The following is a 16,212-nucleotide window of genomic DNA, read 5'->3' as shown; positions in this document are numbered from 1 at the left end:
GACGGTGGTGGCTCCCGACTTCAATACGTCGGCGATTGGAGTTTTCAAGACTATTAAGGATGGCAAAATCGTCGACATGCTGAGGAAGTGACCTTTGTAACTTGGACTTCTTTAGCCGTGTAGTTTTATATCTTTGTGGATCCTGGTTTGTAACCTCTGAATTTCTTACAAATGTTAGCCGTTTTGTTGGCTTGTAAGTGTGACTTATTTTTATGACATTTTGTAGTCGTTTCGTCGGCACTTGGATATCTGATTATGTGCGTTTTACCGTTGTGTTGGTAGTCGGCAAAGCCAGATCGTGGCTTTTATTGCTATATCCGTTTTATTGCGTTATGTTTTCTGGTTCCCGGGGTGATCAATCCCGGGATACCGTGTTGTCGTTCGCAATCGTAGTATGACGTAAAATAATAGAACAGATTTAAACGTGAAGTTAACCTTAATCGGAAATTAGACAAATATACATGATGATAACAAACATTTGAAACAAGAGTTTGGATAATGTTTTCTGGTTACCCATTAGTGATGGGGACCTTACTGATCTCGGGAGATCGTCAGGTTGTTGAGCTCGACCTAAGAGTAAAACCTTCTCAGGTTCCCCGCATTCCATGTTCTAGGAACTTCTTTGCCATCGAGTCGTTCCAGCTTATAGGCACCTCTGCCGATTACCTCTTTTACCCTATATGGGCCTTCCCAGTTTGCCGCCAGCTTTCCTTCCCCTCTGGTCGGGAGGCCTACATCGTTGCGCCTCAAGACCAGGTCGTTCTGTTCAAACTCTCTCTTGAGTACCCTGGCGTTGTAGCGTAGAGTCATTCTTTGCTTCAACGCCGTTTCTGACAAGTGGGCCATTTCTCTGGTTTCGTCAACTAGATCCTTTTCCACGGCCTCTTCGACTCCTCCCAAAAGTAGTCGCGGGCTTGGCTCACCAATTTCGATAGGTATCATTGTGTCTACCCCGTAAGTGAGACGGAAAGGGGTTTCGCCGGTGGATGACTGCTGCGTAGTTCGGTAAGACCAAAGGACTGAAGCCAACTCATCTGCCCATCCCCCTTTCTTGTGGTCAAGTCGCTTTTTGAGGCCTTGTAAAATAACTTTGTTAGCTGTCTCGACTTAACTGTTTGTTTGGGGGTGTTCTACTGACGAGAACTTTCGCTTTATCCCCAAGCCGGCTAAGAATTCTCCGAACCTCTTGTCGGCGAATTGGGTTCCGTTATCTGACACGACGACTTCCGGGATTCCGAACCTGATTATCACTTGCCTCCACATAAACTTTCTACAGTTGGCTAAGGATATGCTCGCCAGTGGTTCGGCCTCTATCCACTTGGTATAATAGTCAATAGCGACTATTAAGTACTTGACTTGTCCTAGATCGACCGGGAAGGGTCCTAGGAGGTCGACTCCCCAGTGAGAGAAAGGTCGGGAGGATGTCAACAGACATAGTTCGGCTGCTGGTGCCTTGTGAAAATTGGCGTTCTCCTGGCATTTGATGCACTTTCTCACGAAGCCTTTAGAATCATTCATCATTGACGGCCAGTAGTAGCCGGCTCTGATGAGCTTTCTTGCTAGGGCCTTCCCCCCGATGTGGTGGCCACATCATCCCTCGTGGACTTCTCGTAACACGTAGTCCGTTTGATCGGGACGCAGGCACTTCAGTAGGGGTTGGATAAGCCCTTTTTTGAACAGCTGGCCTTGTATCATGGTATATTTGGCCGCCTCCCTTCTCAGACTTCTTGCCAACTTCTCATCTTCGAGGAGCTTGCCGCTTTCTAGGAAGTCAGTGATCGGGTCTATCCAAGAGGGGTCTACCTTTGCTATGTGGAGGGTGACTATCGGCTCTCTTACCAATCCTTGGATGAGAGATCGGTTTTCCGCTCCTGGCTTTGTCCTTGCCAGCTTCAATAAGAAGTCTGCACGCGTGTTCCTCTCTCTCGGGACGTGCTGCACTAAGACTTCCTCAAATTGCCCGGTTAGCTCTCTGACCTTCTCCAGATATTTTTGTAGCAACGAGTCTCTGACCTAATATGTTCCATTTATCTGCGAAGTCACGACCTGTGAATCACTACACACTTTGAGTCTCGTGGCTCCAACTTCTTTAGCCAAGGCCAGTTTGCCCAGGAGGGCCTCGTATTCCGCTTGGTTGTTTGACACCGGGAACTTGAACTTGATTGACTACTCGTAAACGACTTCAGTGGGGATTTCCAAGATTATCCCGGCCCCGCTTGGAAGCTCCGTCTATATGAAGCTTCCACCGTGTGTTTGGTGGCTCGGTTGGGTCTCCCGTCATCTCCACCAAGAAGTCGGCCATGGCTGTGCTTTGATCGCATGCCTGGGCTCATATTGCAAGTCGTATTGGGACAGCTCGACAGCCCAGGTCATCATTCTTCCCACTAAGTCGGGCTTCTAGAGGACCTGGCGAACTGCTTGGTCTGTCCTAACGACCACTTTTGTGACTTTGGAAGTACTGTCGTAATCTACGAGAAGAGGTTAGGAGTGCAAGTGCTAGCTTCTCCAATTTGCTATGCCTATGTTCCGCTCCTTGCAATGCTTTGCTCACAAAGTAAATTAGTTGTTGGGTCTTTCCTTCTTCCCGCACCAAGACCATTGCCATTGCTTCGTCCGTTATGGCCAAGTACAAGTATAACGGTTCACCATTCTTGGGCTTCCCGAGGGTGATGCCAGTATTTTCTTGAAGTGTTCGAAAGCCTCTTTACATGCCGGGGTCCACTCGAAAGCTACCCCTTTCTTCATCAAATTGAAGAATGGTAACGCCTTAGCAGCCGACACCCCGAGGAAATGGGACATCGCTGTGAACCTTCCTGCCAACCTCTGAACGTCCTTGACACACCCCGGGATCTTCATTTGGAGTATTGCTTGACACTTTTCTGGGTTGGCCTCTACTCCCTTTTAGGTTATCATAAACCCCAAGAATTTTCTTGCTTCCATGGCAAAGGCACATTTGAGTGGGTTGAGCCTTATGCCGTGTTGTCGAAGCGAGGCGAACACGTTTTCTAGGTCGCTTGTGAGGTCATTAGGCCGGGTGGTCTTTACCAGGATATCGTCTACGTATACCTCCACCGTTTTGCCTATAAGGTCGCTGAATATCTTGTTCATCAACTTTTGGTAGGTGGCCCCCGTGTTCTTCAGCCCGAATGACATTACCTTGTAGCAGTATGTTCCCCTCAGCGTTATGGCCGGTGCATCGGTATCTGATTGTAGCCAGAGTAAGTATCCATGAAGCTCAGATACCGATATCCCGCCGCCGCGTCGACGAGCGCATCTATGTTGGGTAGGGGGTAGGAGTCATTGGGACATGCTTTGTTAAGGTCGGAATAATCCACACACATCCTCCATTTTCTATTGTGCTTTCTAACTAGGACTACGTTCGACAGCCAAGTCGAGTAGTCGAGTTCTCATATGAATCCTGCTTCAAGGAGGCTGGCCGTCTGCCTGGCCACCTCCTCGGCTCTTTCTCGTGACATTTTCCTTCTCCTTTGGGCTACTGGTTTGAACTCCGCCTTGACGGCAAAGCGATGGGACATGATCTGGGGGGGTCTATCCCAGGCATGTCGGTTGGCGTCCAGGCGAAGAGATCGCCGTTAGCTCTGATCATTTCCATTAAAGGTTCTTTCAATTGGTGTGGAAGGTTTCTGTTGACGAAGGTGAACTTCTCCTCGGAATCGCCAACCCTAAACTTCTCTAAGTCTCCTTCTGGCTTGGGTCTAGGCTTGTCCTCGACCCTGACATCCAGGTCGGCGAGGAAGACTCCCGACGCCTCTTTGGATTTCTTTATTAGGGAGAGACTGGCATTGTCACAAACGACTGCCGTTTCTAAGTCCCCCTTTATGGATCCCACAGATCCGTTATCAGTGATGAACTTCATTACCAACATCTTTGTGCTGATCACTGCCCCAAGATCGTTGATGGTCTTTCTCCCAAGGATGATGTTGTAGGCCGTGGAATCTCGGAGGACCACGAACTCTACCATTACCGACCTTCTTTCTTGTCCCGACCCTATGGATACAGGTAGGGAGATTATTCCATCATGCTTGATGAAGTGGCCGCCCAAGCCTACTACACCATGCTGGTGAGTCTTTATATCGGCATCTTAGAGGCCTAAAGCATCGAACACGTTGCGGAACATAATATTCGAGTCAGCGCCAGTGTCCACGAGGATCCTTTTGACCAAGCCGGTTCCCACTATGGCCGTGATGACCATTGAAGGGTTTTCCGTGATCTCGTCAAACCATTGGTCGTCCGGACCGAATGATATGGGTGGGATCCTCTTAGAATTTGGCGTGGGGCTAGATGACGAGACCGTTAGGACTTTGGCATCCTTTTTGTGTGTTGACTTCGACCTCAGAGCCACGTCTCTTCCAATTACCACATTTACTATGGTGAGGCCGCGCTCATTGTCCTCGGGCTCTTGACGTCGTTTCACCGTGCGACTTTTGTCCTCTCCATCTCGGTTCCGGTCACGTCTCCTCGGCTCCCTGATAAGGTGGGAGAATTCGGCTAGCTTTCCATCTCGGATCACCTGCTCCAGCGCATCCTTTAAGTCAAAGCAATCCTGCGTCTTGTGTCCATAACCCTTGTGATAATCACAATAGAGGCTTTTATTTCCTCCCGTTCTGTCCTTTAGAGGTCGGGGCTTGGACGAGATCACCTTCTCGGCTATCTGCTGGTAAACTTCCACAATGGAAAATGCGAGGGGGGTATAGTTGGTAAATCTTCCTACTCAGGGGAATGTCTTGAATGTCTTGGTCGGCACTCCGTCTTTGGCGTGCTCCTTCTGCCTTTCCCTGCTACCGTGCTACCGGGCTTGGTTGTTGGCGGGCTGCCGCTTGTTGGCCGCCACCACTTGACTAACTTCTTCATCATTGATATATTCCTTGGCCACGCCTTGGATCTCTTTCATCGTCCATACCGGCTTCGTGGTGAGATGCTTCCTGAAATCTTCGTTCAAAAGTCCGTTCGTTAAGCACAAACTGGCCACCGAGTCGGTTAGGCCGTCAATCTCCAAACACTCGTCGTTGAACCGGTCCAGATATTTTCTGGTTGGCTCGCCGGGCCTTTGTGTCACCCCGAGTAAGTTGATCGGGTGTTTCGCCTTCATGATTCGGGTTGTGAATTGGGCCAAGAAAGCGCGGCTAATGTCCGAGAACTTGGCGACGGAGCCTTGCGGGAGGCTGTTAAACCACCGTATTGCAGGTCCTGCTAGGGTGACCGGGAAAGCGCGACACCTGACTTCTTCGCCTACCCCTTCCAAATTCATTCTGGCCCCGAAGGCCGTCAGATGCTCCTGTGGGTCTTGCGTTCCATCGTACCTCATGTCCGTTGGCTTATCAAAGTGCTTTGGTAGCCGGACCTCGAGGATGGAACGATGGAAAGGGGTTGCGCTCATGATAACGGGCTGTCGAGTTCTCCTCACCCTTTCTCCACCGTCCTCCCGATCCCTCTCAGCGGCTCGTGTTCTTCCAAATCGGGCATATATCAAGGGGTCATGCCGTCTTCTTGGGCGGTCTCGGTCTTCCTGACTACTTTCAGAGTCGAGAGTGACTTCTCTGAAAAGTTCTTCCACGGCTCTCGGGAGATGGGGAATAGTTTGGGTCAGAGGTTTGCTGACGATGTTTCTGATCCGCTAGCTGACGTTCCAGGTTCTGCACCTTATGGCATAGCTCCTGCATTATCCTGGCGCTGTCACTACCAGTTCCCCCAAAGGGACGTCTTTCTCCGGCTCGTGTAGACATCTCGGGTCGTCGCGGGGGGGGGGGGGGGGGGACCTCGTGCGTTCCCTGGAGGAAGCCACGGAGGCTGCCCCCCTGGGTTCGGCTCCATCCCCTGGCTCTATAGGTCCCAGCAAAAAGTCCATTTAGGCGGTCCCACAGACGGCGCCAATGTTCAACTTGTCGGGTGCCGGACGGTTTGGGAATCGCTTTTCAAAGCTTCGTGGTCCCTGCCTGACTGCTGGGTGTAGGTTCGGGGGAGGGCAACCGATCTTCCGAGTTCTTCGAGTTGGATGGGAGTGTCACCTGCAAAGACACTCCGACGTTCAAGTCAGCGATGTGTGCAGGCGGGGAAGAGAGTAAGGTCTGTTAGTGACGTACCTTGGGGGAGGGGTAGGACCCTCCCCTTATATACCCTGTCAGTATGGCGGGTCTCACAGGAGGAGGTCTCCTTCTTGGAAGCTTCCTTTCCCCCAGCTGTCATACAGCTGGTGACGGGGGTATGCCCGGGTCGTAGACCGGGTGGGTTACACATGCGAACCTGACCGAAGAGGTGGGTCGTCTACGGGTCGGGTCGGCCCTAGTGCTAGCTGGACTGGACCGTAACAATAAGTTAATAAAATATGACTTTTAAAAGGTAAATTTAATAAATATTATATATATTATATTAAAATAAATTATTTTAAAAGCTAAATAACATTATATAATATAAAAATATTAATTAAAATATAAAAATACAACACTTTATTACTTATTTTTTTATAAAATAAAATATAAATTTTAATTATATCACATAATTAATGTGGAGTTGAATCTATCTAAACTAGTCAAATGCAATCCAAAAATGATACGAAGTAGAAAATATATTTTTCATTCAGTTTTAAAAAAAAATTAAAAAATTAGTAATTTTTGAACAATTGATATATAAAAATGAATATTTAAATTAATTAAATAATAATAAATATTAAAAAAATTGATTAAAGACTAAATTTTAAAAGATAATTAACATTTTTCTTTGGCAAAATACATTTTATTAGACGGGCCAATTTTTTAGCACAGTCATTAGGAACCTATCTCACTCTATCAATGCACTATAACTAGACATTTTTCAACAATAAATGGTTTTTCTTTTTGAGTTTTTTCTTTTAATTAAATAAAAAAAACAGGGTATGGCATTACGCATATAAGCATAGATTTAGAAATATGAAATAGTAGTAAGATAGAAGAAATAGAGAATGACTTACGAGCTTGTTAGTGAACTTTGGATGCTTAAGAATAGTTTCAACTTTCACGCAATCCTTCTTTGATTACTTGAGGATTCACGCTTGTTTTGCACCCTATTACGGCCATCACATAGCAGTTGAACTTCGGCAAATGGAACAACCTCGACGCCGGACTCATCGGTCCGCCGCCTCCCCCTCCTCCTCCTGATGACATTGATGATGCCATCTTTAATTGGCTAATTTCCTTTCTCTTCTGCACAGACAGATGAGTGCCCAACAAATTAACAATGAACGTTCATTGAGGCTTTATTGCATTAGAAAAAAAAAATATTGACTTATTGCTACCCTCATCAAGACCTAGTGCGTGTGAAGCAGGGGAAGATGGCTGATCAACATAATCAATAGTTTTAGGTAGAGCTGGAAGTGGATCGAGCTAGACTAAGTACAAGTTCGACTCACAATAATTGAGCTTAACTCATGTCTCGAGCCTATTTCTTAAGCTCAAACTCGGCTCAACGAAAGCTCGTGAGTTGGCTCGAGCTTACGAGCTGTCTCAAATAATATAAACATAAATACATAATCTATAATTCTATATCAATAAATTATAACTTATATATTTTAAAAAATATTTAAAAAGATTAATTATATATATTGTTTATTTATCAATAAATTATAAATTTTTTATTTATGTCCTACATCAAAATTATATATAAAAAATAAATATAAAATTTTAAATAATTAAGATCATTAATATATATATTACTATTTCATATATATATATATAAAATATCAAAAGTATAGATTAAATGTATATAAAATATGTGTATTAATAAATTATATTTATATATGTATATATATATTCCAAGCTCAAGTTTGGCTCACTAGCTCACTAGCTCACGAACTTAGCTTATCAAACTATTAACAAGTCGAATTCGAACTTATTCATAAACTGATTTGACTCATTTCTAACCCTAGTTTTAAGTACTCTATTCTTCTTTTAATGTTTATTTTAACATTGGTGGTTGCTTGTGCTATTTTGCAGACCGAAACCTTAAAAAATTATTATTCACGATGTATATTAAAATTAATTATTAATATAAATATATATTAAAATATAGAATATATATTTAAATAAATTAAGTTACATATATTTATATATATAAATATATATGATAGCTATTTTTCGTAAATTATTTTAAGGTATAACTAATATTTTTAAGGTATTTCTGTATAACTAGTATTTTTGTTTAAAAAAAATTAAAAAGTACGAAGATATAAACTATACGAATCTTTTTAATATAGTATGCCATACAATAAATAAAACAGAACAAAACTATAATTTACTCCGCGAGGACCTTGCTTTTCTGTCTTTTATGTTGCAAATGAGAAAGCTATATATGTTATTTCGGTTCTGAAATTTGATGTGCTGCGCTTTTGGTAATGTGAAATCTACCGTTACCAAACATTGGTGGTTCCCTACTCAACTTAATTAATGCATGAAAGAAATAGTTAGAAGCATTAATGTCCCTCCATTCATATAATCCCTTATGACATAGGGTATATTTATATGAAAGATTATTTTCTTCACAAAATATATGGTTTCATGGCCTTAGCCATGGATTCACCTTGTCTACACATGATCATCATCATACAAATGACGTGCACCATCATGCTCATGATGATCACACACACCATGGTGATGAAGAGTCTGCAAAAGAGGGACATCATGGGCATAATCATGCTCACAAGGATGTTACTAAACCACTTATTGGTGAACCTGAACCGGAACCGGAGAAGAAGAAGCCATGGAACATAAATGTACAGGGGGCTTATCTCCATGTCCTTGGGACTCTATCCAAAGCGTTGGTGTAATGATCGGTGGAGCAATCATATGGTATAAGCCTGCGTGGCAGATAGTTGATTTGATCTGTACTATCAATATGCTTCAAATCATATTGGAGGTTTTGATGGAGAGCACACCGCGAGAGATGGGTGCTACTAAGCTGGAAAGTGGGCTGCTGGAGATGGAAGAAGTAGTGGCTGTATGTTCATGAGCTGCATATATGGGTCATAACCGTCGGTAAAATCTTACTAGCTTGTCATGTTAAAATCAGACCCAACGCGGATGCAGACATGGTCCTAGACAAGGTTATTGACTACATCGAAAGGGTCCATAACATCAGCCATGTTACAATACAGATAGAGCGTTACTTCTTTTTTCCGTCAGGTATTGAGATTATGAGGGAAGGATTTAGCTTAGACTTGGGGGCATTATCATGCTTCTAGAACTCAAATTTCTCTATGACAATAATGCTTGCAGGCTAAACTAAATCCTTTCGATGTTATGACACCTAAGGGAAAAAAGAAGTAACGCTCTATCTGTATTGTAACATGGCTGATGTTATGGACCCTTTCGATGTAGTCAATAACGGTGAATGCTAGCACGCGCCTCGCCAAATCAGGCGGTTCGAACGCCTCTTATTGTTTGAGTTGTTGTCAAAGCCTGGATGAGCCACGTGGTGTGTTGAGTGGGAAGAAATTGGCATGCGGTGGTACACTTTACCAGGCAACAGGTTCAGCGGGTCTTGTAAATATTTTAATTTGTAGGCCATTTAAAGGGGGAATACATGAAATATGAAATATATGTGGTAAATTTTTTAACTTTTGGTTTGAAATTATTCTTTTTGGTTAATGACTGGACCAGTTAGGTTGAACTTACTAATGGGCCATTTAGCTGGTATCCAAATAATTTTTTTCTTAAATCAACGTTCTTCATGTTTGGTATCCAAATATAAAATAATTTATTTATAAATTACTTTTAATATAAACACTTATTATTTAAACTATTTTTTAAAAAATAACTTAATTAAATTATTTATCTGAGTATTAATATTTAATAATTTTCCGAAACAACAATTACCATAATTTATTATCGGATCCGGCCTCATTTCACTAGAACCAATCCATCTTAAACAAAAAAATATTTAAATTGGGACAAATTGTATAATTATTGAGAATTAAAATGTTTAAAATGAAACCCATGTTAAGTAAGGGACCGACTACGACAAGGCATAAAAAACCCATTAACCGGGTGTCAGGCTTTGCCACGTAAGAGAGGCGTTCGAATCGCCTGATTTGGCGAGGCGCGTGCTAACATTCACCGTCAATAACCTTGTCTAGGACCATGTTTGCATCCGCGTCGGGTCTGATTTTAACATGGCAAGCTAGTAAGATTTTACCGACGGTTATGGCCCATATATGCAGCTCATGAACATACAGCCACTACTTCTTCCATCTCCAGCAGCCCACTTTCCAGCTTAGTAGCATCCATCTCTCGCGGTGTGCTCTCCATCAAAACTTTAGACTTGGGGGCATTGTCTCCGTTTCCGTGACAAGTTTTGTCATGGAACGAGTGAGTCGAACTTAGTGTGTACCTAGTTTGCAAGGCCTTCTAGTTTGATGAGTCTAGTCACAATAATGATACATACTGCTGAATAATTCTGAAAATGTATCGTGATCTTCCTTTATTTAAATTCATATTCGTACTCATTTGATCATTTTTAGTTCCACGATTCAAAGGAATTTTTATCAGGCGCAGAGCTAAGTTGGTTTTGTAAGGGGCCAAAATTAAAAAATCACGGAGAACTAAATTGAAAAATACAGATAGCATGAGATATTTGAAGGATGGGTCATCACCCCCCTTTACTTATATGAGGCTTTGTCTCTGATTTTTATGTCTCTAATGATGGCATTAGTGTTTTATTGTTTAATATCTATCGTTTATGTTCCCTTTCTTTGTCTATTCAACTGCTCAGGAAGGTCTAAATAAATAGTAGTGGCAGTTGAAAATGTAATATCCAAGGGTAGCCTATGAATTGTAGTAATTGTTTAATTAAGTCTGAAAATCACTTTTTTGTGCCGGTAGTGACTTGTTCTATACATCCAAGGGTGGTATCAAATTCAGTCATTAATTGAATTGTGACATTTGATTGAACCACAAAAGTGGAAGTTCTATTGAAAATTCATCTACATTCAATTTGTTTGAGGATTGGTTTAGAAAACTTTATTAGTCAAATATAACACAAATTCTCTTATGGATCTCTGATGCTTTTTAGTATGATGTATATAATTGCTATGACTAATAGTGGGTTATCGATGAAACAGCAGCTACTCAAAGTGATTTCATCAAGTCTTTTCATTAGAGACATAAAAAATTATTTTCTTCACAAAATATATGGTTCCTTATCCTTAAAATTTTAAAAAAAAAAGAATTATTCAAATATATTCAACGCCTTAAAATCCCAAGGGGAAAGAAAGAGAAACCAAAAGCATGGAGAAGAGGAAAGTTTACTTACTTTTAAAGATGACTGTGTTGCAGAAGCAACTAACCCATGTGAGGTGAATCAAGAAAAAACTGATACTCCATGGATGAAAATAAAAAAAGTTCTTTGTCTTCTATCTCTTTTGCCCACTGTGTTTTAATTTTTTGAATTTGCTTGGCGTTTATTAAATAATTGCCACCGAATAATGTAAAATAAATTGAGATTTGAATAACCTCATAATTGGATTTGTGACCTAATTTAATAATAGTATTTAAAATCAAGAAGGACAGATGAAAAAGACAGTAACCTCGCTTGTGTGTAAGTCTAATTTAATTGTCTGCTGCCTCAATTATATCTAAGTTTTTTTTATTTAAAAGAGGGATATAATATACTGTGATTAATCACTTTAATTTGTAAGTGTTTCAATTAGTAGCTAAAAGAATTTATTTTGTAATAATCTCATATTGATTATTTTTAATAACAATTTATGATCGATTAATAGTTTATATATTTATTAAAAACACCACTAGACGTAAATTAAAATTAACTATTAAATTAATTATTTATATAAAATATATTAAAAATAAATAAAATCATATATATTTATACACAAATATTATAACTAATTTTAGTATATATAATATTTTAAATTAATTATTTTTTGTTAAAATTATTTTTTAATTTTCACTTATAAAAGATTTAAGATTTAAAGTTTAACACTTAAATTTAATATCTATAATAATAACTACATTGAAAATAAGTTGTGGTGGTGTTAAGACGAAGAAGAAAAAAAAAGAGATAAAAATAAAGATTCTGAATATAAGAATAAAAAGTATTAAGTACTTATTGATATGAAAAACAGAAAACGTTATTTTCAACTCCAAAAGTATTCATTAAATTGGTTCCTTTATAATATGGGAATTATTTCACGTATCTTATTGACTTTATTAAAATAGGGATGGACCACGTTCCAAATAAATAAATAATTTAAAAAAATTAATATAAAAAAATTTGAAAAAAGTTGCTGCACGTCTAAATATTAATTACGAAAAATATTTTTAAATAATAAAATTTTTCATTTTGTGAAATAATAATTTGAAAAAAAAAACTGTAAATTAATCATTCAATTACAAACACAAACAAATTACAATTAGATTAATATTCATAATTAAAATGTTAAAATAAAAATTTATTTTTTTATATTCATTTAAATAAAAAATCTTGATAAAAGATACACACAAGTAATTAAATGATATGAAATTATTAAAATAAAATACAAAAATGTCTTTTCCTCCAAATTATAAAATTATATTAGGTGTTATAGCTTATTCTAAAATGCATATTTTTTTAGTTATTCATTAAAAATTAAGAAAAAATATGTTTGTAGATTGGTATTAGTTATTTAGTTTTACTTTATGATTATGATATTATGATTCTGTTAATAATTTCTTTTTGTGAAAGTAATTCCAACTTAACAAAACGATTTAAAATCTCGTACTTGATAATCTTTAGTTTGGTCATGTTCTTTACCGTTTTCGTCATTTCACTATCTAACTAAAATTTTAGAAATTGCGACATATACTACCAAATAAAATTTAAACAGTTTATCAATTCGTACATGCTACACTGCTATTTTAATAACGTGAATGAAATACGTGAAAATTTTCATACATATAAAAGGAGATAATATTCATAAAATATACAGCTAATTTTCACACAATATAAAAAATTTAGAAAGCTTTGTTGTGAAATTCATCTACATTCAATTTGTTTGAGGGTTGGTTTAGAAAACTTTATTAGCCAAATATAATACGAATTCTCTTAAGGATCTCGGATGCTTTTTAATATGATGTATATAATTGCTATGACTAATAGTGGGTTATTGATGAAACAGCAACTACTCATAGTGGTTTCATCAAGCTTTTTCATCATATTGTCCATACTCTCTAAATTGTTGATGCTTGCTGTTATTGGTGACAATTCCCCTATGTCTTAGGTACCTATATTTTTTTGGGTTCTTTGAGGTTAACATTTTTGAATTATTGAGATTTTAGAAGCTTTCTTTTTCAACTAAAAATAATCCTTAATATTATGATCAAGTTTACAACATACACCATAGAAAGTTTTGTTTGTAACCTTTTTTTTTTTTTCAGCTTCTACATCAAAATATACTAACATAGTTTTCATGAAATATGGTCTTTAACCACCAAGCATCATTTCTAGACTCTTGGCATCGTTAACCATCTTTTCTAAATTGAATTCGAAAAGATTATTTGTTTTAACAAGCCCAGAAATCTCTTTCTCATGAATTTGATCTTTGTTACAATCTTATAGAATAACTTACAGGTCTTAAGTTGTCCCAAACTTACCGGTTGCTTTATCTCCATTGCCTTAGTTCTTTTTTTTTCAAATTTGGGCCAAGCCTTGTATTTCTTTTTGTTGCCTTTATTTTGCCCTCCATTTTTTTTATTTTTTGTTTGATGAAGGATTATTGGGCCTCAAATTAAAAAATAAAAGAGACCCAAACAGAAAATCTGGGCTTATCTAATTATTTCAGAAAAAGTTAAGATATTTTTTGTCTATAAAAAAATTGAACAGAAAATGCCAAAAAAAAAAAAGAACAAATGTTGATTCATCATCTCCTATGTATAAATCCCCTTCGTGTTATATATATATATATATATTCTTTAATTTTCAAATTTTAAAGTTTATAATTTTATTAGATAGCATATCTAATAGTTTTGGTATACGTTTATTATCTATCTATCTACTATATTATATTATTAAAATAAAATTTTTACATTGAGACTATAAGAAACATGTTAAAAATGGACAATAAAAGTGACGGCTCGCGCAATTCATTTTAATTTTTATTGATTTTTTTTATTAAAATTTGATAAAATCAATGTTGTCATTGTTGATAATTTTACCCGTAAAATCGAATTTCGTTGGTTTAATGTTTTTGCTAAATTGCAACAAAACTTTTTTTTTTCAATTTTGTTGATATGATTGTGAAATTAGAGTTGAATACACTGATTACAAAATTGAGAAATAATATGTAAACAATAAATAGTTATATTTGTGTATAAATAATAAATATGTACATAAAGAACATTAAAAGTGACTATTATTAAAGAGCGAAAGTATAGTACATGAGGTGAGGTATAGAATGAAAGTGTCTCTTTATTTTGTCGAATTATTTATTTTAGCACGTCGTGGCAGTTTCGTCTGCGTTCTCTCATGGCAGTTCTGTTTGTGTTCTCTTATAGTAGTTTTATCTGCATTTTTTCGTGGCAGTTCCGTCTGCGTTTTTCTGACAATTCCGTCTGCACTTCCTTCAGATAGCGGCAGTTCCGTCTGCGCTTCCTTCCGGCAGTTCCGTCTGCATTCGTTTTAGAGAATTTATGCATTTTTTCTCTTTATTTCGTTGTTTTAAATAAGTTTTACACTTGAGTTTGAGGGAGGATGTTAGAATATAATTAGAATCAATTATGATAAATTAGAATTATTTAGTATATCTGAATATTTATTATAGAATATTACGTCTTTATTATTACGATTCTCTTAGCCCCTATAAATACCCTTCTATATTGTATCATTCCAGACAACTTAAAGAGACAACTTGAATAAACAACTTGAATACACTCAATAATATACAAATTCTTCCTTCAATCTAGTCTCTTGTTTTTAACATAGCGAAAGAATATAATTTTGAAGTTAGCATTTAATCTCGTTATTAGCACCTGTATATATACATGGGAGGGAAAAAAAAAAGTATCAATTATGGAACTATTTTTCATTACCACTAATAATGAAAATTAAAAGAAACTTTCATGCATGTAATGATGATGACCTATCATCATTCTTCTAATTCAAGTGCATTCCTTGTTTGTGTGGGCAGTTTCTGTTATCCCACGTTCCAAGCTATTAGATCTACAAAACCATATACCATAGCTCTGGCGAGCATGGATCACCATGTGATGTGTTTTATTTTTTTAATTTTTAATTTTTGCGCATTTTGGTTATTAATTAAGCTGATCCGATCCATTATAAACGGCATAGTTATTGCGAAAAACGATCTATGTTACAATTATTTTTTAATTGCATGTTCTCTAGTCAATATATAGATACTTATCATTATAATTAGCCCTTGATGATTAATAATAGTTTATCTTGCATGATTTTTTTTCCTTTAATTTTTTTGATTATGTGATTTTGTATTAATAATTCATATATGTTCTTAGATTCTTCTATCTATTCATTCGGTACTATCTTTTTTTAGTTTATTATTGATGAATTATGCTCTTTTTTCCCTCCCCCTCCCCCACTAAGCATTTATGCTTTTTTTTTTTTTTTTTACATGCTTGTTAAATGCTAATAACTTTATTGGGGGACCTAATTTCTTTTTTATAATTTAAAAACATACTTTCTTTTTTAAGGAACTTTATTATCTTTTGTATTAAAATACAATAAACGTTCCGGAAATTTAAGAGTGTTTTAGATTTGTGAAAAAAACCTACTCTCATTTTGATCATCTCAATATACGTACGAAAAGTAAAATTGTGTGTATAATTTTTGCATAGAAAGGAAGAAAAAGTTAGATTTGAATATGAAAATAAAGCTTATAAATTAAACTAAACTAGACTTGATCTATTGGTAAAGTTTGTGATAATCTAAAGTGCACAATATTGAAACTTAAAACGATAAAGCAAGAAAATAATAATAAGCAACATTTAAGAATTTATAATGTGTATAAAACTTGTGTATGTATTGCATTCCTTTTATACCTGTCGATCAATATCTAACTCTAATTAAATTCTTAGTCTACTAAAACAACTGAAATTTTTCTAATCCTTTCAACTAACTAACCAACAACCTTTCTAATGAAGTAAATCCCCAAACCAACGGGGTGCTCCATATCCCCTGGCCCCATGAGACTTTTCATTC

The 16,212-nt window shown here is 37.4% G+C and overlaps 3 protein-coding genes across 3 annotated transcripts in view; all 3 read right to left on the bottom strand.

The window, feature by feature from the left end:
* Positions 1 to 570: 570 nt before the first annotated feature.
* LOC148562975 (uncharacterized) lies at positions 571 to 2,799 on the bottom strand. The gene is made up of 2 exons (XM_088491101.1): positions 2,631 to 2,799; positions 571 to 1,076 (listed from the first exon to the last, which is right to left on the bottom strand). The coding sequence occupies exons 1-2, from the start codon at positions 2,797 to 2,799 to the stop codon at positions 571 to 573; spliced, it is 675 nt and encodes a 224-aa protein (XP_088347227.1).
* A 1,303-nt stretch (positions 2,800 to 4,102) lies between these two features.
* On the bottom strand, positions 4,103 to 5,326 carry LOC107647582 (uncharacterized). The gene is made up of 2 exons (XM_016351650.1): positions 4,865 to 5,326; positions 4,103 to 4,675 (listed from the first exon to the last, which is right to left on the bottom strand). The coding sequence occupies exons 1-2, from the start codon at positions 5,324 to 5,326 to the stop codon at positions 4,103 to 4,105; spliced, it is 1,035 nt and encodes a 344-aa protein (XP_016207136.1).
* Positions 5,327 to 7,001: 1,675 nt separating this feature from the next.
* Positions 7,002 to 16,212, bottom strand: part of LOC148562973 (uncharacterized) — a 29,999-nt gene continuing 20,788 nt past the window's right edge. Inside the window, exon 4 of the mRNA XM_088491100.1 lies at positions 7,002 to 7,196. Coding sequence (XP_088347226.1) covers positions 7,002 to 7,196 — 195 coding nt within the window. The remainder of the gene's footprint in view (positions 7,197 to 16,212) is intronic.

Source organism: Arachis ipaensis, chromosome B6, assembly GCF_059453495.1.
Source record: "Arachis ipaensis isolate K30076 ecotype BB chromosome B6, ASM5945349v1, whole genome shotgun sequence".
NCBI classification, from domain to species: Eukaryota; Viridiplantae; Streptophyta; class Magnoliopsida; order Fabales; family Fabaceae; genus Arachis; species Arachis ipaensis.
The sequence above is the reverse complement of the archived record's forward strand: the minus strand, read 5'-3'. Positions and strand labels throughout refer to the sequence as shown.

Excerpts from the sequence above, each read along its gene's own strand:
- LOC148562975 (XM_088491101.1), bottom strand. The coding sequence starts at position 2,799 with ATGTCCCATTTCCTCGGGGTGTCGGCTGCTAAGGCGTTACCATTCTTC. Across the intron at positions 1,077-2,630 it reads AATGGTGAACCGTTATACTT|GCCTCAAAAAGCGACTTGAC; the intron begins GTACTTGGCCAT and ends TTATTTTACAAG.
- LOC107647582 (XM_016351650.1), bottom strand. The coding sequence starts at position 5,326 with ATGAGGTACGATGGAACGCAAGACCCACAGGAGCATCTGACGGCCTTC. Across the intron at positions 4,676-4,864 it reads AATATATCAATGATGAAGAA|CAGATAGCCGAGAAGGTGAT; the intron begins GTTAGTCAAGTG and ends GAAGTTTACCAG.